This window comes from Lipophrys pholis (assembly GCF_963383615.2).
Source record: "Lipophrys pholis genome assembly, chromosome: 8".
Lineage (NCBI taxonomy): Eukaryota > Metazoa > Chordata > Actinopteri > Blenniiformes > Blenniidae > Lipophrys > Lipophrys pholis.
In genome coordinates, this window is record NC_137630.1 from 3,299,895 (window position 1) to 3,326,855 (window position 26,961).

The 26,961-nt window shown below is 44.2% G+C and overlaps 2 protein-coding genes across 7 annotated transcripts in view; one reads left to right on the forward strand and one right to left on the reverse strand.

Annotated features, from left to right (window-relative positions):
* The window catches only part of clcn6 (chloride channel 6), a 39,864-nt gene extending 35,491 nt beyond the window's left edge, over positions 1-4,373 (reverse strand). Inside the window, exons 1-3 of the mRNA XM_080469640.1 lie at positions 4,283-4,373; positions 3,187-3,246; positions 2,955-3,020 (exon numbers count right to left, since the gene is read on the reverse strand). Of these exons, the coding sequence (XP_080325766.1) occupies positions 2,955-3,020; positions 3,187-3,246; positions 4,283-4,357 (201 nt within the window). The 5' untranslated portion in view covers positions 4,358-4,373. The remainder of the gene's footprint in view (positions 1-2,954; positions 3,021-3,186; positions 3,247-4,282) is intronic.
* Positions 4,374-6,763: 2,390 nt separating this feature from the next.
* mthfr (methylenetetrahydrofolate reductase (NAD(P)H)) lies at positions 6,764-24,650 on the forward strand. Of its 6 annotated transcripts, none has more exons than XM_080470518.1 (13): positions 6,764-6,946; positions 7,739-7,997; positions 8,077-8,315; positions 11,312-11,422; positions 11,494-11,687; positions 15,203-15,453; positions 15,827-15,961; positions 16,391-16,571; positions 18,167-18,349; positions 18,433-18,534; positions 20,758-20,877; positions 22,917-23,822; positions 24,140-24,646. In XM_080470518.1, exons 2-12 carry the CDS (start codon positions 7,753-7,755, stop codon positions 23,478-23,480), a joined length of 2,325 nt encoding a protein of 774 aa, XP_080326644.1. In that variant the 5' UTR covers positions 6,764-6,946; positions 7,739-7,752; the 3' UTR covers positions 23,481-23,822; positions 24,140-24,646. The 6 variants fall into 6 exon arrangements, with proteins under 6 accessions (XP_080326644.1, XP_080326646.1, XP_080326647.1 ...); XM_080470520.1 differs by having other exon boundaries at positions 6,769-6,946; positions 24,155-24,650; XM_080470521.1 differs by having other exon boundaries at positions 6,769-6,946; positions 22,917-23,836; positions 24,129-24,646.
* The last annotated feature ends 2,311 nt before the right edge of the window (positions 24,651-26,961 follow it).

The following is a 26,961-nucleotide window of genomic DNA, read 5'->3' on the forward strand; positions in this document are numbered from 1 at the left end:
GATTCACATCTTAGTAAATTTAAATGTAATTATAAATCCCATAAAGCTCAGGCAGCCAGACAATATTTCATTCACACGTTATTTGTTGATAAAGTGAAAGCATAAAGCATGAAGCTCGTCTGGTTAGTTTTGACCCCTGATCAAATATCTACTCTGAAAGTTTACTGAATGTTCAGTGGGGAGAAAAAGTGTTTGCCCCTTTTTCCTGATTCCTTACTTTTTTGCATGTTTTCCACACTTAAATGTTTCAGATCAAACAAAGTCAAAGATAACACAAGTAAACACAAAATGCAGTTTTTTAAATGAATTATTTTGATAATGAGGAAGAAAGAAATCCAAAGCTCCATGGCCCTGCGTGGAAAAGTGTCTGGCCTGAAACCTGATAACTGGTTGGGCCACACTGAGCAGCAACTACTGCAATCAAGCGTTTGTGATGACTTGCATGAGTATTTTCCGACGCTGTGGAGGAATTCTAGCCACTCATCTTTGCAGAATTGTTGTAATTCAGCCACATTGGAGGGTTTTCGAGCTCCAACCGCCTCCTTAAGGTCACCAGGCCACAGCATCTCACTAGGATGGAGGTCAGGACTTGGACTAGGCCACTCCAAAGTAGGGAAGAAATTTCCGATCCGTGAATTACGTTGGTGTGGGAACCCGATACCGATTGTAACCCATGTCTGCTACAGACGGCTGATGCACTCCAGCCCGCCGCCACAAGTGGCGCTAGCATAAAAATGGCCGACAGCCGTCACTTCCGGTCGGCAAGTCGATGCTTCCGCTGCGACCACGTACTGACTCGAGATACAAACAAACCTTCAGAAAAGTTACCGTAACTTTGAAACCACATCACGACAGTTCACAAGATTTGCACTACTGAGCTTTAACCTTATAACTTAATTAAAGTAAGCGTTACACGATACTGGATCGGCTGGGCCCCATCCCCACTCCAAAGTCTTCATTTAGTTTTCCTTCAGCCATTCAGACGTGGACTTGTTGGTGTGTTTTGGATCATTGTCCTGCTGCAGAACCCAAGTTCTCTTCAGCTTGAGGTCACCAAGGGATGGCCGGACGTTCTCCTTCAGGATATTCTGGTCGACACCAGAATTCATGGAGCAGCAACACCGCCCCAGACCACCACACTGCCACCACCACATTCTACGGTTGGTATGATGTGGTTTTTCTGAAATGCGGTGTTACTTTCATACCCGATGTACTGGGGACACAGACCTTCCAAAAAGTTCAACTTTTGTCTCGTCAGTCCACAGAATATTTTCAAAAATGTACCCGCTAATTAGCATACAGGGTTACGTTTGCACCCACACTCATTAGCATATCTGCTAATTAGCATACACGCCGCACGGGAATCCGCATCTGATCACTGTCAAGAGACACAACCAAAGCGCCACCGGCTGGAAACAGGAAGTGAGGCATACATGCTCCGTTCTGGCTGAAACTTCGGGAACGGTGAAACGGTCGGGCATAGCGCCACCTGCTGGAAACAGGAAGTGGGGAGGCGTGCACAAAACCTCGACATGCAACACATTCTGACATGCGTTGATGTGCGAGGAGCCGTTCAACGCTGCTTGCAGCTTAAATTAATAATGTAATAATGGACAGTAATATAATGCCTGCTAAGAACATAATTAAATGTAATAAAGCCAATGACATAATAACTGATAAAACAGATGAGCCAGTAATGTTTTAGATTATTATATTATTGGCTGGGTACATTATTTAAAAGGAAATAAATAAATTAGGGTTGCACTGACACCACCGATACCACTTTTTTCCAAATTAAGTAGTGTCTGAGTATTTGCATTTGAGTATTCACCCATACCAAATACTTAGGCCAATACACACATTTATGTTTTTATTCCTACATTGAGATGTACTGACACTCAAAATTAGTTATTTTATGGCACTGCCACATTTACTGTAAGAAAACATTTCAATAGAACTTTGTCATCAACTGAGTATGAACATTTAACAAAAGTCGTTTCAATAAAACTTTGTGAGAAACTACAGGGTTTCCTCTACATTCATTTAGGCGTGGCGGGCCGCCATTCCTAAATCCTCGCCGCTGCTGCTTTAAATTTACCTTTTCCTTTTCTTTTTTTTACTTGATGCTAAGACTGCAGGTCTCCACCTTCACAGCAGAGTCCTGTACTGGGTCCGGTTCTCGTGAGCCCGTCCTCCCATGGGGGGGCCGAGTGCGCTCGGTGGAACAGTCCGAACACAGGCAGTATGTGGGCTGCTAAAACCAGTTTAAGGAGCAGCAGCTCCTTTTCAGTCCACTGTTCTAGGCAGCAAGCCTCCAACCGTTATTTGGACGGTCAATTTTTGAAAAAGACAGCTGAAATAATAGCGCTCAGCTTGCTCAAAGCAGTTTTTCTCATGCCTGGTATCAGACCAATACCCGATACTGGCATCGGTGCATCCCTAAAATAAATCAATGAAAGCTCTTCCTTTGGTTATGTATGCTGTATATTGGCTTTATTGCCATTATAGTGTCAGCCAGTTGGTTTGAACACCTTTTTAAGTGAAAACTGATTTTTAATCATTTCTGCGCAAATGGTTTAAAAGAATATGTTTTATGTGGTCAATTTATTTTACGTTCAACAGAGAAACAGAGATACTGACATTAAAGTATATATTTACATATGGTAGCGAATACACAATAAAGATTCTGTACATTTAATCATTTCTAAATTGGCTGCAACGTGTATCTTCATTGAATGAGTAGGAGACCTTTCATATCCACTATACATGTCTTTCTTTTACACAAAGTGCCAAAAAAACATCTTTTCCCACGAAATGCAGTCATTTTTTATGTATTATTAAGGCGTTAGATGCAGTTAATATAGTTTAAAATGTTTAAAGCCACTTCAATAGTATAATATTTTTTTAAAATAATGATAAGTGTTGCTTGTGCGATTTTGTGTCGTGTGTCTTACTTTGCTGTCCATCGCCTCCAAAACCTCCAAATAGGGTTCGCTGATGCAGCGATCGTAATCCAAACTCTGTTCAAGCATAAACACAATCTGTATCACCATAAACACAATCTGTATCACCATGAACACAATCTGTATCACCATGAACACAATCTGTGTCACCATGAACACGATCACATCAATGTGTCACCATGAACACGATCACACGTCACTCGCTTTCTTCTCAGTTTCTCACCTCATAGTCTTTTCTGGGTAAAATTTCATCTTCCTCGTCTCTGAATTCCCCGAGGATTGTCTGGATTAGGAAAGAAATACACCTCTATCAGTTAAGAAAGGCACAGGGATAAATCTCACGAAGTTATTACCTGAGCTTAGACATTTTTCAAAGTTAATTCTCCTGTCAGTGTTTCAGTCTTCATTGGAATTGAAAGGATCAAATGTGACTTCAGCAAAACAGCAGAGAGGAAAACGGAAATGCTGAAGATGGATAAAATAACAAGACTATGAAAATGAGTTGTTCTTCGGTGGATGGAGCACAACGAGGACACAGACTGGACTTGTCCACCAAACACGAACCAGACCAAGTGTTGATCCTGTGGTAAGTCTGACAGGGAGGATTGGAGAATCACGTCATCTTAGTTCAAATCTTACTTTTTACTGAACCAAAGTGTTGATAAAACAAATATCCCTCAACGTTTAAGGTTGCTAAGTGTCACTACACTGACTACAATTCTAGTTTATATTGTGTTTTTGGAATTCATGAACAATAATTAATAAATGGTGTCATTGTGTTAGTTCTGTTTCAGCATGTTAGGGATTATGTTTCTATGATGCTTAAAAGATCCTGTTAATAGATTTTAACAGCCAAAATAAAAACCAAATTAAGGAGGAAAAAAGCAGCAATAAAAGTAGAAATCTGAGCCAAGAGGGAACAGGATAACGTTTCATCAATGTGTTCTGGTTTTGTGCTCTGGAAGGTTTTCTCTCTGGACCGGGTTGAACTTTCTGACGGACCTGTTTTGGACCGCGGGCTTAATGTTTGACACTCCGGGGTCAAGCGTCATTTTAAGGGGACAAATCGAAATTCAGTCCCTCCTGTACAATATAAGACAATCTGTCTCCGTGATGCAGGGTCAGTGTGAGGAGGAAGAAGGAGGAGGAAGGAGAGGGTCTGGTGCTGCTGCTGCATGGAGGTAAGATGATGATGATGATGGTGGTGGTGGTGAGGGTGAGGGTGAGAGCAGGTCCGCCGCTTGCATCACTCCACCTTCCTGTGAACCCAGAAAACTGTCTGTGACCACCGTAACCGCCCCCGGTCTGTGTGTCCTCACCAGCTCCTCCGGTGTGCGGCTCTCTCCTTCTCTGCAGCAACACTGACAACCAAAACAGTTCCCACAACACGCCATCTTCGCTCCCGTCGTGCTGCCTTCACGGACCAACTAAAACAGGGAGGGAAGGTTTCCGTTAGGAGGACTATCGCCTATAAAACATAACGAAAATATACACAGACTGAAAAAAATTCAAATCACAGTCTCAATATTGCAAATGTGGCGCAAAGGTCCATCGAAAACGTGTTCTGGCTTCGGAAATGAGTTGGACTGTTTAATTAACTACTGCACGTAAACACAACACCCTCACAGTCACATGACGCCGGGAAATGTCGAAAGACGCTTTAGTCTGGTCAATATTTCGCAATATTTACGCATAAAACATCCAAAACGTGAATCAACAGTGCCTTCACTGAAATGCATGTAACTTTCAGAAATGAGACTTTGTCAGGAAATCCATTAGAGTCAGTGAGCGCTTCAGTCTGCGATGCTTTAGGCACAACCTTTTTCTCAAATTGACAGATATTTAAAATTAGACAGTAGGAAATATCATCATTTTTAAACCATACGCGTGTGATGTTTTTGTAATAATCTTTTTTAAAATCGTTTCCTTGTATTCAAACAATTAGATTCTCGTTGAATAGTAGATGTTGGTCATTTAAATAAAATTTATACAATCAAGAATTGGAGAGGAAACACTTTGAGTTTTTAGGGATTTGGTTTGATGAGAGAGTCACATGGGGAATACATATTCAGAAGGTGGTGGACAAATCTAAAAAAGTTTTAAATGTGATGAAGTGTTTGGTGGAGGTCTCCTGGCTAGCTCAGTTGGTAGAGCATGAGACTCACAATCTCAGGGTAGTGGATTTGTGTCCCATGCCGGGCGCCACCTTCCTGTGGGCTCACCACCTGCAGGAAGGTTCTTAAATGGTGCATTGGGATCTGGGTGACAGTGCTCAGACTGTCACGCCCGCAACCCGGAAACGGATAAGCGGAAGAAAATGAATGAATGAATGAATGAATGTTTGGTGGGATACGACTGGGGGCAGACAGAAGTACACTGAAGGCCGTATATTGTGGATTGATTAGGTCAGGGATTGATTATGGGTGCGTAGCAGCAAACAATCTTCTGGAAAAGCTGGACCAGATCCAGGATCAAGGTCTGAGGGTACAGGGGCCTTTAAAACAACTCCAACAGCAGCACTACAGGTGGAAACGGGAGAAATGCCATTAGAGTTCAGGAGGGTGAAGTTACCACTGGTATATTGGGTCAGAATCATCCAACAATATGCACTTTAGAACCGTGTTGGCAAAAAGGGAAAAGGGACACAAGAGGTCCATCCAGACCTCTTGTGGTCTGGATGGACGATGACAGAAAAAAAACTAAAGAAATTGAAATCGCGCATATAAGTATCAGTCCAACAGTGCCACTGCCGATTATACCACCTTGGATACTGCAAAGGGCCACAGTCGACCTCACAGTATGAGCAAAGAAGAGTAAGGATAAAGAATTAGTTTATACTTCTGAGACAGTACAATCATACATCCATGGATACAACAGATACCTCCAGATATATACAGAGATATACACAGAACTCAGCCAAGTCAGGGGAGCTTCTATTGTTCCAGAATTCCAGGTCACAGTAGGGAAAAGGATGAGTGGGGAAGTGTCGGTGTGTACTGGGGCACAGTGGGTGGAAGAGACAAGACCACTTAGAGCAGTGATTTGTTCTGATTCTAGTACATCACTACGACGTCTCCAGCTCAGTCACTCAAACAGCAGCCAGACATTTTGATAGAGGTACAACCAACATTATACAGAATCCAAATGATGGGGATAATAGTGGTGTTTTTATGGGTAGCGGCACACACTGGGGTGAAAGGGAACGAGGCAGCAGACAACAGGGCAATTGATTTGGCAGTCGACATTAGTAAATTAGAAATCAAGAGCATAATTAAGCAAAGATTGAGGAGTAAGGAAGAGAAATCGGGACGGTGGTTCTACACAATACAAAGGAAAGTGGGTGAAATGTAAAGCACAGGACGGATCAGAAGAGAAGAAACAATAATATGAAGACTCAGGTTTGGACACACTGCTCTGAACTACACACCAGCCAGAATAGGGAAACATAACAGGGGAATGTGGGAAGCGTGGACAACCGAAAACAGTGGAACATGTCAGGATCCACTGTCAGAGATCCCAAACAGCAGGACACAGGTGGATTAGGAAGTTGGTAAATAATAAGGAACCTTTTAATGCCACAGGTATACTACAGCAGCACTCAGGGAGGGAGGGCTATCAGTTTATGGTTGAGTTTCTTCGGGAGAGCAAGTTTGTGGGGAGGATATAATTTATTTATTTTTTATTTTTTTATTTTTTTGAGCGGGAGGGAGAAGTCATTTTGAGCCACGGTTCGTACCAGTAGGTGGCGGTAATGCAAAACATCGTTGTTTGCCAACTGCCATAAAAAAGAAGAAGAAGAAGAAGCAGACCAAGAAGAAAAGGAGAACGAGGAGCACGCGCACCACGCAGCCACAGCTGCTGTGAGGGAATGAGACAGTGTGTAACTGTGTGTGTGTGTGTGCGTGTGCGTGTGGGAGAGTGAGACAGTGTGCAACTGTGTGTGGGGGAGAGTGAGACAGTGTGCAAACCGGCGGCTCAGACAGGTGAGAGAAACATGTTTTGGTGACTTTAATAATGAGCTGCTGAGTGTTGTTGAGCCTAGTGGCTCGGACTCCTGGCTTAAAATGATTTGGAGCTTTTCATCAATAAAGGAAGTTTTAATTTGAAGGTTTCCTGGTAAAAACCCTTGAACGTTTGAATTATTGCTTAGAAAAAGTCATAACCAACGTTGCATAGAAAAACAATGACTCTTTTGGGTCTTGTCATTAAAATGAATCTTTTTCTTTCTACTACCATTACTTTGCAGAATTTGAATTCTTGTTAATTTCTCTGTAATTCTGTGACGAGGAGGCAACAGAAAACTTTGTATACATAGAAAATGTGCCTCTTTAGCCTGGAGGTCCTTAAACGAGTCTGTCTGCTCCAGGGGCCGATTAGGTCAAGAGTTCATACCAGGAATTTCACTCCCTCAGTTCACACTCCTCACCACAACACTCAGCTGAAGCTGTGGGGCGGCTGAAAGGCAACTTCAGATATTTATGTGCTGTAAAAAGAAATAACCAAAATCTGAATTTCTTACAAAATGTAGTGTTTGTTATAAAGCATCACAGAGTATGAGACAAAGACCTGCAAATAACAAGATTTGAAGAAGATCAGACAGAAACAGTTAGTTTATCCAATTAGTGCTAAACTGTTTTCATTCTTAATTTAAACTTCTATCAAAGAGGTTTTAACAGGTAAAAAGCACGTGGAAACTCTCTGGGCAGTCCTGTTGACTCTTGTGGACGTGTTAAATGCTTTAGAGTTCAGGATTAAACTCTGTGTCGTCCTCTCAGGATAATTTGCCACCATGGTGAACCAGATCCAGCGAGCGGAGGGAACCTGGCAGTCCTCCAAGAGTGACTCCAGTAACAGTACCAGTGGAGGAGAAAGTTCCAAGGAGAGCTCGCGCTGCTCCACCCCGGTCCTGGATTCAGACCACTCGGACCGGCTGCGGGACAAAATGCGACGGAGGACGGAGTCTGGAGACCGGTGGTTCTCACTGGAGTTTTTTCCTCCGCGCACGGCCAGTGGAGCGGCCAACCTCATCTCCAGGTGAGACGGAGCTTCAGAGGAGGACTTCCTACAGGAAACAGGAGGGAGACATTCAGTCGAGTGTCTCATGTCCCCACAGGTTCGATCGTATGGGCTCCGGAGGGCCTCTGTTCATTGACATCACCTGGCACCCGGCAGGGGACCCCGGTTCAGACAAGGAGACCTCGTCAATGATGATTGCCAGCACGGCAGTGAACTACTGCGGCCTGGAGAGCATCCTGCACCTGACCTGCTGCAACCAGACCAAAGAGAAGATCACTGCTCACCTGGCCAAAGCCAAGCACCTGGGCCTGAAGAACATCATGGCGCTGAGAGGAGGTGAGGAGCCTTCAGCAACACCACACGCTCAGTTAGAGGGTGAAAGTGATGCTGCGGCAGCTGGAGGAAAAGGAGTTGGACATCTTAAACTTTGAGTCTCGGCCTGTCCCCTCCACTCCAGCAGGCTGCACAGACCTGTTAGCATAGCACGTGATACCTTTCTTATTGAACAGAAAAAAACCTCCCGACTACCTCACTGCTCCGCCCTTTCTGAAACAGACCCTGGAGCTGAAGCTGTGTGGCAGAGCCACGTTTAACAAACCTTTGGTAAAAGTTTAAGTAATACAGTTTAGTTACACATAAGAAAAGTTAATCAGATATGTTGCGATGCCAAGTCCAAGAAAACCTCACACTGAATGTAAAGTTAAATCTTCTCTGGAATGTGAAAGGAAGCAGCAGGTGAAAATTAAACATTTTGAAAACACTTGTAATGGCGTTTAATAAGTATTCATATAGGTACTTATTAAACGCCTTCCAGGATGATTACCACCCAGCTCTCATTAGCTTGCATCTGTCCTTTAATAAAGTGCTATAGCTGCATCCTTATTGTCTTTCTGACAGATGCAACTTATACTCAGATGGGACTGCTCGTCTGGAAAATCCGGTATATATGTCTGTGGCAGTTGAGCTTTCCACCCTGGGGCTCTCCCCCAGAGGCAGGGAGACGGAGCTTTGAATCACTTGTTTATTAGATTAAATGAAAACTAAACTAAAAAAGACACACTCTGTCAGGCTCTTCTCTCCGTGACCATGTGTCTCCTCTGCCTGTCAGCTCTGTGGGTTCATCCCAATAGTCCCTCCTGTCTCCTTTCCTATCCACTTCTTTAACCCCGGAAGGGTTTAAGTGGCGGCCGTGATAAAGAACGTTGGAATTCTCAATAAGTCAAGGAAAGGAGGCTCAATGCTTCCTTTATAACCTCCTTTAACCAGGAGACACTGGTGCAGCCTTTACCAAAGGAGACCAGATTGTGCTGCCGCACCATTCCTTGCGGCGACAACATTTAAAGGGACCCGCTCTTTTGAGTGTTTACAGAAAGTCACGATGCAGATCACATAAGTTACCAATGCAATAATATACCTTGAACAACTTTAAATAATCTAAGACCCAAATCCCAACTATGAATGTGTTGTGACGACTTTTTCGTCCCAAAAATCTAACTTGAGAGTTGCACTTATAGGAGATTTTCGACTTGCGGAAAGTAAAAAGCACTCGCAGAGAGATTTTCCAGCTTTCAAAAATAAAGATGCACAATTTATTCAAACAAACAAAAACTTTTTCTGTGGTTGACTTTCTTAAATAATACAAATATGTAACATAGATTGTAGTTTCTTCCGGCCTGTGCCTGTGCCTGTGCCTGTGCCTGTGCCTGTGCCTGTGCCTGCAGTACAACGTAGCCTATTCTCAGTTTGACTGGTTATTTATTCACCTGACAGCCGTTTCACTTTTGTTCCTCATAGCCTGGAAGCCTCTTTTCCTTTCATTTCAATTCAAACCTTGTGATATTTGAGATTCTGTCAGTGGTTAGAGGCAAAGGGGAAAGTGGTAATAATCTGGTTTTTGCAGTCTGTTTTTGGAAATTTGTAGTTTTTTCACCACGGCAGAAGTCACTAACCTTCGCTGCTGTTGGATTAATATGTCACCTAGTGGAAGTGTGGTCCGATTGTCAAAACAACGTGATCACCTTTCCCTAACTCCTTCAGGAAATCTCTAACACCTTTGCTTATTCCTGTGATGTCAACCGCGGGGTTAAGGAAAAGGAGATGGGAGGGACTGTCCAGGGACAAGCACCCTATGTGTCAACTCAGTCTGTCCCCTCTGTCTCTGGGTCGGCTCCTCCTTTATGGGCAGAGAGGTGATTCAGCACCTGATGGGAATCAGGTGCTGAATCACCTCTCTGCTACAATATCTTTTAAAATGATCTTGCAAAAAAACAGTGAATATTTTAATTTCTCATGTGGGGGTGGTCACCGAATTCTGTGCTTTTATAGGTACCGACCGAATTCCACCGGTACTACTGAGTACAGATTTGTGTAAAATCAAGCGGTACCATGTTTCGGTACCTAAACGCATCCTTGTGACTGGGGCAGTAGTAGAATAGGTGATTTTCCCAGCTGGACTTGAACACAGCATTGCGCGCTCACGAGCGTCCGTGGCCGCCAGTTCAGACAACGGAGCAAGGTTGTCGGAGAGAAAACGCTCGAAAGTTCAGCTCCACTCTTAAGAATGTGCTGCAGAGAACACCCGCTGCAATGTGTGTGGCGTGAGGCCAGCCGTGGGAAAACTTCTAATCTGAGAAAGGATCTGGGTAAGCACAAGAGGTTTCTCACGACTGAACAGTGTTGACAGCCTCAGATCGACCATCCAGATGTTTCCAGAAGGGAAAGGACGTGAAGCTGGTTTTAGTTTGTACAAGTTTAAGGAAAAACATTGTGTAGTTGAGAGTTTTCATGTTGAAGAATTTGTGACGTTACAATACAAAGAGTGAGATGTTGTTTTTGTATATTTGTAAAAATTTACATATTGAGAAATAAATATGTTAAATTGAGAAATTTTGATTTTAATATTAAACAAATTCGAAATTATTTCCACATAAACAAACAACATACCTAAAATTGGTACCGTTGAGTAACGGTATTGACTCCCAGGCACCGGGTATCGATTCCAGGTAACCATCCTTATTCTCACGAGAAGGAAATGGTGAAAAAACAAGGACACTTTTGTATTTTTTGTTGTTTCTGAATCTCATTTTTGTCATCTTAAGCTTTAAGACGGCTTCCCGGGATGAAAATGATCTTAAGATTCAGTTATAGTCTGCTACTCTCCCACTAGATGTCACTCCATCACAAACTCTTCTCTCCTCGCCATCCAGAGGAGTGGACTCACTCCGACCTGTTTGCTTGAAGTCCAGAGTAATTGAAGTCCAGTGAGGCGAACAAAAGGAAGTCTTCATGGATCTTCCCTCCATCTGCAGTGTGATGATGTGATGTTGTTCCAGACCCCACAGGAGCCGACTGGGAGGAAGAGGACGAAGGATTCAACTACGCTGTCGATCTGGTCAAACACATCCGAGCTGAATTTGACTCCTACTTTGACGTGTGCGTGGCTGGTACGTTGTCTCAGTCCGGATCAGGAGCAGGTTCCTGTTCAGCTCAACTCAGAGTATGTTGGTTCATTCAGGATATCCCACCGGACACCCCGAGGCGGAGAGCTACGAGGAAGATCTGCTGCACCTGAAGGAGAAGGTGGATGCTGGAGCAGACTTCATCATCACGCAGCTCTTCTTCAGAGCGGACACCTTCCTCAAGTTTCTGGACGACTGCAGGAGGATTGGTATCAGCTGCCCCATCCTGCCGGGAATCTTCCCCATCCAGGTAACGTCATCAGGGCTTTAGGAGAACTGGATGTAACAGGGTTTCAGGATGCACATTTCTATTTATTTTTTATTTTCATAACTCTTTCTTCATTCAAGAGAAATTTTGATCTTACATCAGATTTCCAGTTGTGATATTGATTCCAGCTGAATATCTTACTCTGGACTACGCGTTAGGAATAATGACATTATTCTTTCAGTATAAAACTCTCTTTTTTGCTTGTTTGACGAATGTGGTTTTGCAGTTTAATCTAGATTACATGTAAACTGATTTATATTATCTCCAAGTCAAAATACCAGCGAACAGGCTCTTGTCAAAGTGACAGTGGTAAACTGGTTTAAGGAAGATAATAGTAATAATATTTTGCATTTTCAAAATGCTCCGCATTCATGATGTAGGAGATAAAAAATGGTCAGTTTCACTAAATAAGACGAGAACGGGCACTCAGCAGAGCGCATACCTTTGCCAACGCCACATTTGTTTGTTGAACCGAGTTAGCATCGCGAGCATGATAGCCGTTAGCTTGTATCGATGCTACCTTGCCTGTCAGGTCGCAACATCACTGTGTGAAACACTGAGTGGGCACACAGATGAACCACTCCGCGAGTCAATGCGCTCCCACCGCTGTTTCTGATCCTTGCCGAACCAATGGCTGCGAGCCTCGGGGCGGAGTTAGCAGTGTGCTAACAGGCGGCGAGCAGCAGCTTCCTTGCTGCTGCCCTGACTGATGGCTCCCCGCCGACCTCCAGTGTTTCCACAACAGAGGAAATGCCTCAACCTCTCCAGGGGCCTAGACGACGACTCTGGATAAACAAACACAGGGGACATCCGAATGGTCCCTCTATTCTCCTTTCGTATCTACTTGTCCTTAACCCCGTGGATGTCGCCACGGGGTTAAGGAAAGGTGTTAGAGTTCCTAAAGGAGTTGGAGAAAGACGATCGCGTTGTTTTGACAATCGGACCGCACTTTTGCTAGGTGACATAATAATCCGGCAGCGGCGCAGATTAGTGACGTCAGACGGGGTGAAAAAAACTATAAATTTCCTACAATGGACGACAAAAAGTGCATTTATTACACTTTCCCCTGTGCCTCTAACCACTGATATGTCAAATATCACCGTTTGAATTTAAATCGAGCCAAAAGAGGCAACTAGGTGAATAAATAACCAATCAAACTGAAAATAAGCTGCACAAAAGGTTTCCTGTGTTTGTTTTTACAACAGCCGCATAACATCCATAGTTGGGATATGGGTTTTAGATTATTTAAAGTTGTTCAAGGCAGATTATTCCTTTGGTAACTTAACATGATCTGCTCCCTTTTCAGTAATCGTGAGTTTTGCTGAACGCTCGGATGAGCGGCTCCCTTTAAATGTCGCAAGGAATTGTGGGGCAGCATGATCTCGTCTCCTTTGGTAAAGGTTGTACCCCAAGTATCACCAACAACAAACATTTATTTTCTTCTTCGGTCTCTTGACTGCAAGTCACACACAGTTATAGAACAGAAACAACACAGTATAATCTACTGCTGACACGGAGTAGTGCAGTTGCATCTCATACATCACACATACAAACCAATAAATACACGTTAGACATATCCTTTGCCCCGACGTTCAGAAATGGTTTTCAACTGACTAACAGTGACTGATCTCATTGTGATATTTAACAAACGAGCTGAACAGATCCACTGAAATATGTAACTTATGTTTACACTGTGGTCATAAATAGTATTGCCACAGTTACCTTGAAAAAGTAATTCAAGTACTGAGTATTTGGGCCTGCCTCTGGCAAGGCGCAAAGATTACTGTTCCTAGGGTCGCGTTTATTTTAAATTTTTAATCTTTTTAATCTTCTTCTGACGCAAAACTAGTCCCTCACCGTTGGGAGCATGTTCACACAAATCACATCAAAGTGTGCCGAAAATTCGGGAATGGCGTGCTATGACTTTTATAAACGGTACGGCTCAGCGTTTCCCAAAACATCGCCCAAAAATGCAAATTTTCAATTCAAAGCGGACGGGAGCCGAGAGAAAAACCAACAAAAATCCTCACTTTTCAATGCCAGCTCATGTCGCCATACTTACAGCCAGAGACTAGATTTTGATTGCAGAATGTTGCAGCGTCTGTTCTCTATTCAGATGTGAAAACATCTTTTTCATATCCAACAGAAATTTTATTCTGTGAGCCTTTAAGTTGGATAAAGTTCTCAGCCGTTTTTGCAGTTTTCCATGGGTGTGTATGTGGTGAGCCAGAGTGACGAATAATTAATTTAGATTGTGACCGGCTGTAAAAAAACGTCTTTAACTCGTCTCCATGGCCACATTTCCTCCCTAATGAAAACGTAGCTACAGGTCTTGTGCTTTTAATGAGGGGCTACTTGTGTCTGTTAAATCAACGGTTCTCTCTAAAACAGCTCAGGGACCCCCAGTACCCTCTGCCTCAGCCAACCTGGAGAGTTGCAGTGCGTGAGGCGTATAACTGCAGTTCATGGACGGATTAACAGAAGCCCCCTCTTTTAGGTGGCCAATGCCAAGACAAGCAGGACACCGATCATGGCCGTCCTCTGCCTGAAGGGGGGCACACAGCAGTCCATCCTTCCCAATTATTAGTATTAGTAATTAATAAATATTATTAACTCTGTTAATAAGATTGTTAATAATTATTATCTTAACAATTATTATATTAATTAGTTATATTAATATTAATTTACACTGCTGATAAGGTATGAGCGAGAAAACTGCACACATTGTTTCCTGATTTCTTTCTTTTATTTGAGAGAGAGAGAGAGAGAGCTCGAGAGAGAGAGAGGCAGGCAGGCGGCCGGGCGGACCGGTGTGCCGGGAGGCCCGTGTCGGCCCCACACACCAGCGATCCACCGGTCAGGGTAACCCCAACAGTGCCAACAGAAAGCCCCGCAACACAGCAGAGTAACCTGAGCTGTTAAACACACAGAGGAGAGACAGCGGCGTAGCCGCGGTACTACCGAGGCCAAGATAGCACACTATCACAAGGCGAATCTTTGCACAGTGCTCACCACCTCCGGCAGCCCCCTGGTAACTGGTCACATCAGTCAAGGAATCCCAGCCACACTTGAAAAGGAAAACAGCGAGTCGCAGCTTCTCGCGGACGAGAATACTCGCGGCGCCAACCTTCTGGTTACGAAGCTCCAAGCGACGAGCTGTGAACCTGCTATCGTAACCGCAATCGCGAGAAGATAGAAGGAACAGATCACCTGATGATACCGGTAGATATAGACTCTCTGGGTCATCCAGGGGTCACGGGTGGAACATCCAGTGCTTAAAGCACCGCCTCTAGAAGGATGAAATGGAACCAATAGAACCGATTTTTCTTTTCACAACGTAAAACCTGCTGCTGGTTCTGACTCTGCCGCTCAGCAGAACTCAGTCAAACATCTTGTGTTTTGTTTATGATAATCAAACTGTGTAACAAAGACTTTTTACAGGATGTTTGTAGTTTTTTTTCTTCTGTTTATTTTATTTCGATCTTCCTGTGTTCCAGGGTTACCAGTCTCTGCGTCAGCTTGTCAAGCTGTCAAAGCTGGAGATCCCTGAGGAGATCACCAAAGTCATCGAACCCATCAAGGACAACGATGCTGCCATCCGAAACTATGGCATCCACCAGGCGGTGGAGATGTGCCGAGTGCTGCTGGACAGTGGAAAAGTGTCCGGACTGCACTTCTACACTCTGAACCGAGAGGTGGCCACCATGGAGGTGCTGCGACAGCTGGGTCTGTGGACTGAAGATCCCAGGTCAGTCGCGTATGTGAGAGTCAGGAAACAACCACAAGCTCAGATTGAAGTCCTCACAACTTGTTTACAGAAACAGCAAATTAGTTTCCAGGAATTTGTTCTTACACGTCATGTGTTGCACTAAAATGTAAATGCACTTTGCAGATGATGGTGCCTCAGCACACTTGTGAGTTACCCACACTAGAGGCACTAACGTACGCTCATACATCAGAGGCCAGGGGGATTTAAACCACGGGTGTCAAACACATGGACCACATACAGACCAGGTCCATCTGGAGTGGGCGCTGAAACTTTGCCATGATTTGCTGTTTGCCATTATGAAGTTAAAACGATTGCACTGTTGTCTGGTGATTGTGTTGATGGATCCCACCAGGCGGCCCCTCCCCTGGGCACTGAGCGCTAACCCCAAGAGAAAGGTAGAAGACGTCCGGCCCATCTTCTGGGCCTCCAGGCCCAAGAGCTACATCTACAGGACCCAGGAGTGGGATGAGTTTCCCAACGGCAGATGGTAGGCTTCAACAATCAGCACGTCACACCAAGAGGGGAACTAGTGCAGTGACAGTGCAGTAACAGTGCAAAGTCATGTTATGATAAAAATCAATGTTCACTCTCTTTAACAGTAGGAGAGCAAATTCAGAAAGTGTGTTACATATAAGAACAGTGAAATTATGGTTGTATATTTAGTTATAATAAGGACAAAGGAAAACTGCACTTCAGTTTTAGTTAAATCTGTGAAAAATTGGTCAAATGAAACTAATTGAGCATGAATATAGAATATACTTTTCTTTTCATATCCCCACCTGCTGGTCATTTTGTTGTGTAGCTTTACTGTCTGTATCTTTATTTATTCCACTATCTCAGGTTCTAACTGCATCCCGTTTTTTATTTTAACAAATGATAATCTCTTGGTATTGAAGAAGATTGTTCTGGTTTTCAGGGGAAATTCCTCTTCACCAGCTTTCGGAGAGCTAAACGACTACTACCTGTTTTACTTGAAGAGTAAATCGTCTAAAGCCGCTCTGCTGCAGATGTGGGGCGAGGAGCTGATGAATGAAGAGAGTGTGTTTGAAGTCTTCACCTCCTACATCACAGCTCAGCCGAACCGGACCGGACACAAGGTGGGACAAGAGGGACGGTCGGCATTTTCATGTTCCTGTCTGCTCTTCATTATGAAGTATGACCCTGTGACGTCTTTGGTGCAGAAAACATGGAGAGAGGAAGTCTGAACATCGTCGTAACAGTAGTCGTTTTCTTCTTTATCAAACGACATTGCAGAATTAAAATGATCTTTTATTGTGTTTGTTATATATCAGTGTGAAAAGCACAAAGAAATTGGCTCAGTTTCCTTTAAAGCTATAGTTTTCTCAACATCAGAGTATGCAGGATTTCTGTCTTGATATTTGATGGTTTGAATGAGAGTCTGTTGAGGCTGTTTTGTGCTTGAAGCGTCCGCGAGCGCCGCACGGGTCCGTCCGGACGAATTACGTCATTTCAGCCCCCATGCCCCTTCGTGCGGACCTGTTCACGCTCACGTCACCGCTCCGTGCGCCTCCAACTTTTTCTGAGTACACGGACGGAGATGTACGGGGGGAAAAAAGGCGGCGCTGAAGACGAGGAGGACCGAAAACTTTTTAAAGACACTAAAAGCATAACGCTGCACATCCACACTGAAAACACAAGATTTGACTCATAGATGCCAATTTGCTTCAGAGTCAACAGAGGGAAAATTTTATTCAAAATAATAGTTGCATGCTCTGCTCTCCACTTGCAGAATCACCTGTTGGTGTCAAACAGAGGAAGTCGCCTTCTATAATTTAATATTGTGGTGGATAGTATGTTTGCGATGTACTGCCCCCTGCAGTTTGGGAGCGGGAGCCGCGTGTAGTATGAATGTCACACACGTTCTCTCGCGCTGATTCCGCACATCTGTGTCCCGCCTGTGCGCCAAGCATAAAACAGCCTTTAGTGTTATAATTACCATCGAGCTTCAGAATTTTAGAAATTGTGCAATGAAAAACTTTATATAACTTCTCAGGTTATAAACAGGAGTGTAATACCACATTTTAGTTCAGGGCCACATTCAGCCCAATTTCACTTTGAGTGGGCTGGACCAGTAAAATGGTGCCACAATAGCCTTACAATTTAAACTTTAAAGTTTTTCTTTGTTGTGGCATAGCATATGTGTGATAAATTCGTCTATATTTTCACAAAACCAAACAATTTGGCTACAATCTCAACAGACTGCCAATTTTAAAGAAACCTGCTGCTGCACAATACAGTGACAAACAATAACGTCCAGAGAGCTTCTCCGATAGCTCTTACATTATGCATGTTTTTACAATCTCCCCCTGACAGCATGGCTGTGAGGAGAGCTTGACAGCGTCGACATAGCCAGTTTTCATGGCAGCAGCACTGATCTCTCGGCTCGGGTCTCTCTGTCGTGTTTTATCGGCGACTTTTAAGAAATTTGGTTTAGAAAAAATCAGTTTTTATCAGAAATTCTTACCATTTGTTTGGTGGTTTAGCAAATGGATTGGAGCCTCTTACGAGTCGGTTTTCACCCACCTGCCTTACATTTGAATCCCTGCTCTATTATAAGTAGCGGAAAATGTTTTATAAGAGGAGGTGTTGTGTAGAGAATTATACTCACCTGGATGTTGAAGAAATGTTTTATTCCTCTGTAATCTCATCCAAAGCTTTTTTGCGTGTGCAGGTGTTGTGTTTGCCCTGGAACGACGAGCCTCTTGCCCCAGAAACCAACCTGCTGAAAGACGAGCTGGACAAGGTGAACCGGAGAGGAGTCCTCACCATAAACTCTCAGCCCAACATCAACGGGAAGCCCTCCACAGACCCCATCGTGGGCTGGGGGCCCGCGGGGGGCTACGTCTTCCAGAAGGTGGGTCTGTTTCCGCCCGGGAGGCGGCGCTGAGGACGACTGCTGGTTCCTCTTTCAAAAACTTCCTGTTCTGTCCTGTTCAGGCCTACCTGGAGTTTTTCACCTCCAGTGAAAATGTGACGGCTCTCCTCAAAGTCCTGAAGAAGTACGAACCTCGAGTCAACTATCACATCGTGAATGTTCATGTGAGTTTGAAGCTTCTGGTATTTTGTGTTTGTACAGTACGTGACCAACAATCTACAAAGAAACTTGGTTAAAGGATTAACTAGTAGCTGTAATCCTTCACAAACCCGTAGTAACTTAGTGGAATAGAGTCGTGTGGTCTTTGTTTGTTTGTTCTTTTTCCAGATGACTAAAACTCATGCGGATGACAGCCTTTAAATAATTCTAATTTCATATATTATAAGTGAATATTTTCAGTAGATAAAAACGGATCAATCTCTCCACTTCTAAACGTTACTAACTGTTGCTCACTTTCAGAATCATTTAAAGGTGAACTGGGATCATTCAGTGTTTTAAAGCATCTTATGGACAATAAGATGTGAATCACAAATGATTATCTGCATATGAACACACAAACCCATAGAAAACACACATTTATACACATATTACAAATATCTGCACTAATAGGATGAAAAAAATTAAAAGGAGACGCAAATGGACACCTGAAACAGTCGCATTAAATAAGTGATGTATAAAAAAAACCTTAGATAAAATCGGGTCAGGCTTTTTTAACCTTTATACAGGTAATCTCATAAGACCTGTTAAAACACAAGCTTTCATGATATGATATAAAGTGACAGAATAAAATGAAAGTGCAGGGTTTATTTTGGGGTTTTCTAAGATTTCAAACAAGCAGAGTTTTCAGAATTTTCAATCTCATATTAAACTCACTCGGGTGAATCTGTTGTACTTGTTGTTGGAGATGATTAAAAGTTGATGGTGCAGAATGAAGGCGGAGCTGTTCTTCCTGCCAGAGCTCCAGTTGGTCCCGTCAGCCACTTCCTGCTGGCTGTATTTATTTTGTTTGACGTCTCACTCACACACTCCTGTCTCTCTATTTACTCTACCAACTCTTATCAAAATGTACTTCTTTATATCATAACCAGCTCCCCCCATTCTTTTGAAAATACAGGCACCAAGATGTCAGAAATGATATGAATAAGTTTGTGGAATCTGCTTGCATACATATATATATATATATATATATATATATATATTAGGGATGTCCCGATCAGATCGGTAGATATCGGATCGGGGCCGATATTGGTGATTTGTGAGTGATCGGGAATCGGCAAATCCAGCCGATCTAAAAAAAAATAAATAAAATAAATACATTTTCGCGCAAGCTGCCGTAAAGTGAGCCCCGTTTGCGACCTGCCGTAAACTGACGTTCGCATCGTCACCTAATAACCACCATAGACATATACACATATTTATATGTCTATGATAACCAGAACAATCAGGGACTAGAAGCTCCGGTCGAGCTGCAGAAGCTAGAAGCAGGCGGAGCGGGGCCATAGACCTATAAAACTACAGTGATATATGGTGGTTTATGTGTTTTTGCGCAGGAGTCTACTTCTAAATTTCTATGTGGTCTGTCTTCTTCTGCTTTTTTATTGTGTTTGGTGAGTCACAGCGCCCCTAAAGGCCTGGCATGTGTACTACATGCCCTGAAGCCTCGTGTTGAGCCGTGTTCATAATGATTTATTTGCCACAAAATCTAGGTGAAGTTGTTTAACTTAAACATAAATAAGAGATGCAAGACTGCAGAGTGTAATTGGGTTTTTGTTGTTATGACTGAATAAAGTTTAAATAAGTTCTTAAGTCGTTCTGAGAAGAATTTTGAATCAACAAATGAGTTTTACAATAATTTCTATCTAAACAAAGCTTCTACCAATAGTGCTTTTAGCTTCAGACATCTTAGTTGCTCCAAAAATACACTATTGAGTATCTTTGCAATAGTAATGTGAGTATCGGATCGGGAAAGTATCGGTATCGGCCGATACTCAATTCTGAAAAATGCGATCAGTATCGGGGCCAAAAAAGTGTGATCAGGACGTCCCTAATATATATTATTGTGATCAGTTTTTCAGAGCAATTATTCTGGTGAACACTGTTTTAATCTATGTAAATTTATCAGTATTACAGCTATCAATATGTGTTTAAGCGTAGCTTTCTATTTCACAGAAGTGAGGATACAGTTAGAACCTTTTCTGCTCTCTGGTGGTTTTGTACTTGATTTCTCCTCCGTATGCTCAGGTAAACAGATTGGATCTTGCTTTGTTTTGTCTAATGATAAATCTTTACGATCTTTAATTTGTTTGTGCTTGATGGATCCTATAAAACAAATAATATAAAAATACCTAGCGGGGACTTTAAAATGCTGGTTCATGTTGTGTGTGCAGGGCCATAACTTGACCAACGCCCTGGAGCTGCAGCCGAACGCTGTGACGTGGGGCATCTTCCCCGGCAGGGAGATCGTTCAGCCCACCGTAGTGGATCCAGTCAGCTTCATGTCCTGGAAGGTGAGGTCGAAGAGGTTCTTGCAAGCTCTGTGTGTAAAGGAAATTCACAACAGAAAAATCTGATTTAAAGTACATTTTAGAGTGAGTTCAGTTATCAGGAGAGACTCAATTACTAATTAAGAGCGAGTCTTGCCACCCTGCAGAGAAAACTCATTTCGGCCACTTGTCATGACCATAGGTGAGGGTAGGGATGTCGACTGACCGGTACACAGAGAGCTTTGCCTTGCAGTACAGCCAGTTTACCCCAATGAAATTCTCCAGTCTCTGTCGTACGATGTCATGATCAATGGTATCAAATTCAGCACTGAGATCTAACAGGACCAGAACAGAGACCAGTCCTTTGTCTGAGGCCATGAGAAGATCATTAGTAACTCTGTGCTATAACGGCCTCTAAAACCTGACTGAGAAGTCTCAAATAGGTCGTTTGTACATAAATGGTCACATAGCTGACTTGGAAGAACTTTTTCGAGGATTTTGGAAATAAAAGGAAGGTTGGCCTGTAACTTGATAAAACATCTGTATCAAGTTTTAGTTTTTAAGATGCGGTTTAACAAAAACAATCTTAAAGCCGTATGGTATATATTCTGTTACCCAAGATAGGTTGATGTGATCTAGTGTTGATGTACTCTCCTGGTCTTCATGTACTAATAGGGCATAAAATGTCTTTAAACAATCTAGTCAGGAGTGGATCGACCAGACATGTTGTTGGTTTGGATCAGAGGTGGGGAATCCCGGTCTTCAAGGGGGGACAGTCCTGCACGTTTTCAATGTTACCCTTCCCCAACATGCACGGATTAAATGAATGTATCATGATGAAGCGCTGCAGAAAGCCTGATAATGACCCAATCATCATGATCAGGTGTGGTAAAGTGAGGGCACCTTGAAACAGTGCAGGCACGTGGCCCTCAGGGACCACGATTCCCTAACCCTGGTTTAGATGAAGCCACAATTGAGAATCGTTCAGAGAGGTCTACAAGAGGTCCTCTTGCTGAGCGCAAATTGAGAAAGACCCCTCCGACCCCTCCTGAGCCGCCAGATGGTGACCCAGAGCCTCTTTTAGGCCAAACAAAAGTCCCTCTCCATGGCCTCAACGAACTCTTCCAATGCCGCAGACTTTGCTACTGTAACCGCTGCAGTCCTTTTAGCCCATTGATACCTGTCTGCTGAGTCCAGAGTCCCCTGAGCCAACCAGGCTCCAAAGATCTCCTTCTTCAGCCTGACAGCTTCCCGGATCACTTGTGTGTCCTTGGGTTTCCATCATAACAGGCGGCAACCTCCTCCCGACCACAGCTGCGCAAAGCCGCTTCCACAGTGGAGTTCTGAACAGGGTCCACTCGGACTCCATGTCGCCAACCTCCTCTGGTACTTGGGAGAAATTCTCACAGAGGTGGGAGTTTAAATCGATTCGGACAGAGTCTTCTTCTAGCCTTTCCCACCATACCCTCACTATGCGTTTGGGCCTGCCGGGTCTTCCGCCACCTGATCCAACTCACCACCAAATTGACAGCTCTGCACCTCTCTTCACCCAAGTGTCCTGAACATCCGGCCTCAGGTCAGGTGAAATGACGACAAGGTCGATCATCGACCTGAGACCCGAGGAGCTCTGCTACCAAGTCCAGCAACAACTCACTGCTCTGGTTCAGATCCAGCAGGCTGTGCCTCGCAATCACCCCCTTCCACGTTAACCAGTGTTTGCCAAATAAGCGTTTAAGTCAGCTAGTAAGACTATGGAGTCCGTTGGACACTCTTTCCATGACCTCACCCACTCGCTCCAGGAAGGACGAACACTCTGGTGCATAAGCACAAATGACAAACAGCAGCTCAAACTCCAGACCAGTCCACCTTAGGTGGCCCGACCAAGGGCATGTGCTCCAGAGGCAAAGCTCTGGAGATCACTAGACCACGACAAGGCCACAGTTCAGGAAGGGAGAACGGTGATCAACTTTGTTGTGATAAAAAGAAAAATGTCTCTAGAAAGAAACTGAAGTGTCTGTCACTCGTCATAATTCATTCAGTCCTTATGTCTCCATGTTCCACAGGATGAAGCGTTTGCCTTGTGGGTTGAACAGTGGGCCAAACTTTATGAAGACGAGTCACCTTCAAGGATGATCATCAAGTACATCCACGACAACTACTTCTTGGTCAATCTGGTGGACAATGATTTTCCTCTGGAAAACTGCCTATGGCAGGTCATCGACGACATGTTTGGGCTGCTCAATGAGTCTCTGGATCAACTCCGGGAGCCTGGAGACCGGCTCGCAGGGCCTGGAGATCAGCTCGTAGGATCTGGAGATCGGCTCGTAGGATCTGGAGATCGGCTCGTAGGATCTGGAGATCGGCTCGTAGCGCCTGGAGATCGGCTCGTAGCGCCTGGAGATCGGCTCGTAGAGCCTGGAGATCGGCTCGTAGGGCCTGGAGATCGGCTCGTAGGGCCTGAAGATCGGCTCGCAGGGCCTGGAGATCGGCTCGTAGGGCCTGGAGATCAGCTCGCAGGGCCTGGAGATCGGCTCGTAGGGCCTGGAGATCGGCTCGTAGGGCCTGGAGATCGGCTCGTAGGGCCTGGAGATCAGCTTAGCCACACAGTCATAAGTGAATACCACTAACTTTTTACCTTGAACTGGTGTGTAGTTTATTGTGGTTCTGTAGTTTTCTTTTAAAAGATATTTTAATATTTTGAGATAGTGTGGTCACCTGAAGAAGATGTGATAGTTTTTGAAAGTCTCTGGCCTCTAGATGAGGAGTGTAGTCATTTTCCCCACATATGATAGGATTTATAAGCCATTTGAAATTTTTCTGAGGTGTGATTCTGATTCTTACTGTCTGAGCCTTAAAGCAGAGGACTGGAGGGAACGTCTGACTGTAACACCCAGGAAGTTACTGCATGTTATCAATGAGATCATAGATATAAACACTAGATATTGCAAGGCCTATCTGCGCCTGTTGACGTGACGCGCCTACAGCACCGCCATCTTGGGGCGGTCTCCTACTTGTGCTAAACATTTGGATCCCAGGCTAGAAAATCCACTAACACATTGGTAGCTCGCTTGCTTGTCCACGTATAAACACAAATAATACCTCATTTTAAAGCTGAGGAAAACCTCTATCCCGTGGAATTATTGGGAGGGGGAAAAGTCTTCCACGGGATAGAGCTTTTCCTCAGCTTTAAAATGAGATATTATTTTTGTTAGCAAGCGGGCTACCAATGTTTTTGTGGATTAGCCTGTGATCCATATGTTTAGCACAAGTGGGAGACCGCCTCAAGATGGCGGCACTGTAGGCACGCCACAGGTGGCGCCGTGAAGCATCTGGTGTTTATATCTATAAATGAGATCAGAACTACACAGAAAAGCAGCTTTTACTCACCACTGAACCTTTCTCACCCAAGACCTGATGCATATGACTGTTCATAATGTGACTTTGCAACTTTTGGGGATCTTGTTTAGTCTACTGAACACTGCAGAACCCAGCTCCTCATTTAGAGGATCCTCCCATCCAGCTGTGAGCACACCACTTGCCAAATGTGCCTGTTTGCCTTTTTCCAAAGCATCAACTTTAAAACAGCCTTATTTATGTAACTTATTAACTAAAACCATTGTACCAGACTGATTCACAGCCAGGGATCAAAATGTTGATAATGGACCATCAATCACGGTTATCTGCTTATTTATTGGAAATGCCTCCTTTGTTATGAAACTTTTTTTTTTTTCCTAGAATTTGTTACCATGTATCGGATATCAAGTATTTTTAATAAAAACCTTGTGTCTCAGTGAACATAATTGCTCTCTCATAGACCGTCACAGGTTTCGGGTTATTCACGTGCTGAAATGACCTCCTCACTCTACACGTGTGGCAGGGGTGTCAAACATACGGTCCACGTGTCAAAACCTGGCCCGCCTGAGCTAGTGCAGCAGATAATTGCAAAATACCCCCAGAATACTTCAGTTTGAGATGGAAGCATGAAATTTGGCACAGGTACGCCCTTTGGTCTGCTGTGTTTAAAAAAAAAAAAAAATGGCGCTGGCCACGAGGAATATCAAGATGGCGACCATTTTCCAAGATGGCCACCATCCAAATTGTAAAGTTTAATTCTCAAAGCAAGTATTTGAAATAAAGACAATATTTTGAGCATATACCCATAAACCCATAGGTTTTATTGGTCAAAGAATCTTTGAGAAGAAAGGAACGTGGTGACCGCATGGTTAGAATCTCCATTGGTCACATGACCCCCACCAGGGGGCCCCCCGCAACCCCTCCGTAAGCTGCACCACTGCACTTCAATGGCAGGGGGATCCACCGACTCCATCCACCACAAGGAGCAGAAGGCCCCGGAACACCGAAGCCTCCTCCAAAGGGATTGGTCAAGACACTGGCCAAAACAGCAGGACACCGGAACCCGATGTTCAGGTATAAAATCAGGGCCCACGAACCCCCAGCCACTTCCAAGACGAATCTGCGTTGACCAAGATGTACAACTTCGTAAGAAGACACAAGGAGCCGCGTGTTAACTCACGAGGACCGGGCCCATAATTTTAACTTGCTGGCCAAGTGAAAAGGTTGTGGAAAAGTGCTTTTCTTTCTTCAACTGGATCCATGGATCCACGCTGCAGCAACCCAGCGAGCTCCCTTGCATGCCGACCTGAACCCCGCTTCTTCACGCCCCACATGGAAGCACCTGGTCCCTCACAGGATAATTTGCGAACCTCCCCGTGTTTGCACGCTACAAAACGCAACTTCGGTTTTCTTTCTCTGGGCTGCAAACCAGCGGATTTTCCCCGACCACGGAAGCACGTTTCGCCCTCGTCCAACCCAAGTAAGACTTAGTGTCTGGGCAGGGAAGTAGCATAATGTGATATTGATAGTGCCGTGTGTTTTATTTTGTGCTTGTGAAACTCTGGGACACTGATCCCACTCATTTTCAGTTTGTGTCTGCAGCATGTGTGCACAAGCCTTCTCGGGCTACCTCTCTGCTCTCAGGGACTGAGACCGATTGAGCAGTCCCCTCCAGCCTCTGTGGGTAGCCCCAGAGTCTCCAGCATTAGTGGACTCTGCAGCCAACCATTTTCTCTCTCGCTCTCTTTTCCTCCTTCCGTCCCTGTCTCCTCACTAACCCGGTGTACGGTACAGCAACAGCCGTTCCCGCCTCACTTTCACTTTCCCCTCTCGGACCGTGTAGTTAACTTGGATTTGTCAGCCACGAGAAACCCGGCTTGCTCTCTGCAGGCCTAACGAGCCGTGCACAAAGCCCAGTGACGTCACGCTATCCCAGAAAGAGCGCGAAGAACGCCTCCAGTGGCCGCGTGGGTCATTGCAAGCCCTCGGTGTGCCACCACTTGGTGGATGCACCAAGTCACTGTATCGCCTGGCGCCCCCTAGTGGCTGCGTGGGTCTTTGCACTCTCGGTGTACTGCCACCCGGTGGATTCACCAAGTCACTGCATCGCCTGGCGCCTTTAGTAGCACGGTCATTACATTGACCTGCCGACATCTGCCTCCCCCTGGTGGACGTTTGAAGTCATTACACTCATTCACACTCAGACTCTACAAATGCTCACTCTCTGTACATAGTGTTTGCTGTTTAATAGATTAGATCTCCGTGTTAAATGATGTTTGATACTTAGATGTGTTGACTTGTGAGATGATTTCAGAATTATTTATGAATTAATACATTTTTGTTAAACACCTGACAACTGAAATGAAGCATTCCTGGTGATTATTGTGTATTTATTGTTGAAATTTGCTGGTTTGTAACAGTCTGCGCTGGGATCTCACACCTCCCCTTTTATTTAAGGCCCCGTTTACACAACAACTATAAACGAGTGTATCTGCAAAACTTTCTTCACTTTTGGGGGTCTGTTTACACAACATTTTTTATCCGGCTCCCAAGGTGGAAAGATTCTTTCACAGTCGCTATTCCCTCCTGCAGAGACTGACGGAGGCGACGGAGCGCTCTTGCTGCGCATGTGCATATATCCCCCTCCCTCTCCTTCATTCTGCTCATCCATTTGTAAACAAACATGGTGGACGAGTAGTGGCATGACTCACAGTCTGTTTTCTAGTTTTATTGTTTAGATCAGTTGTTTAATAG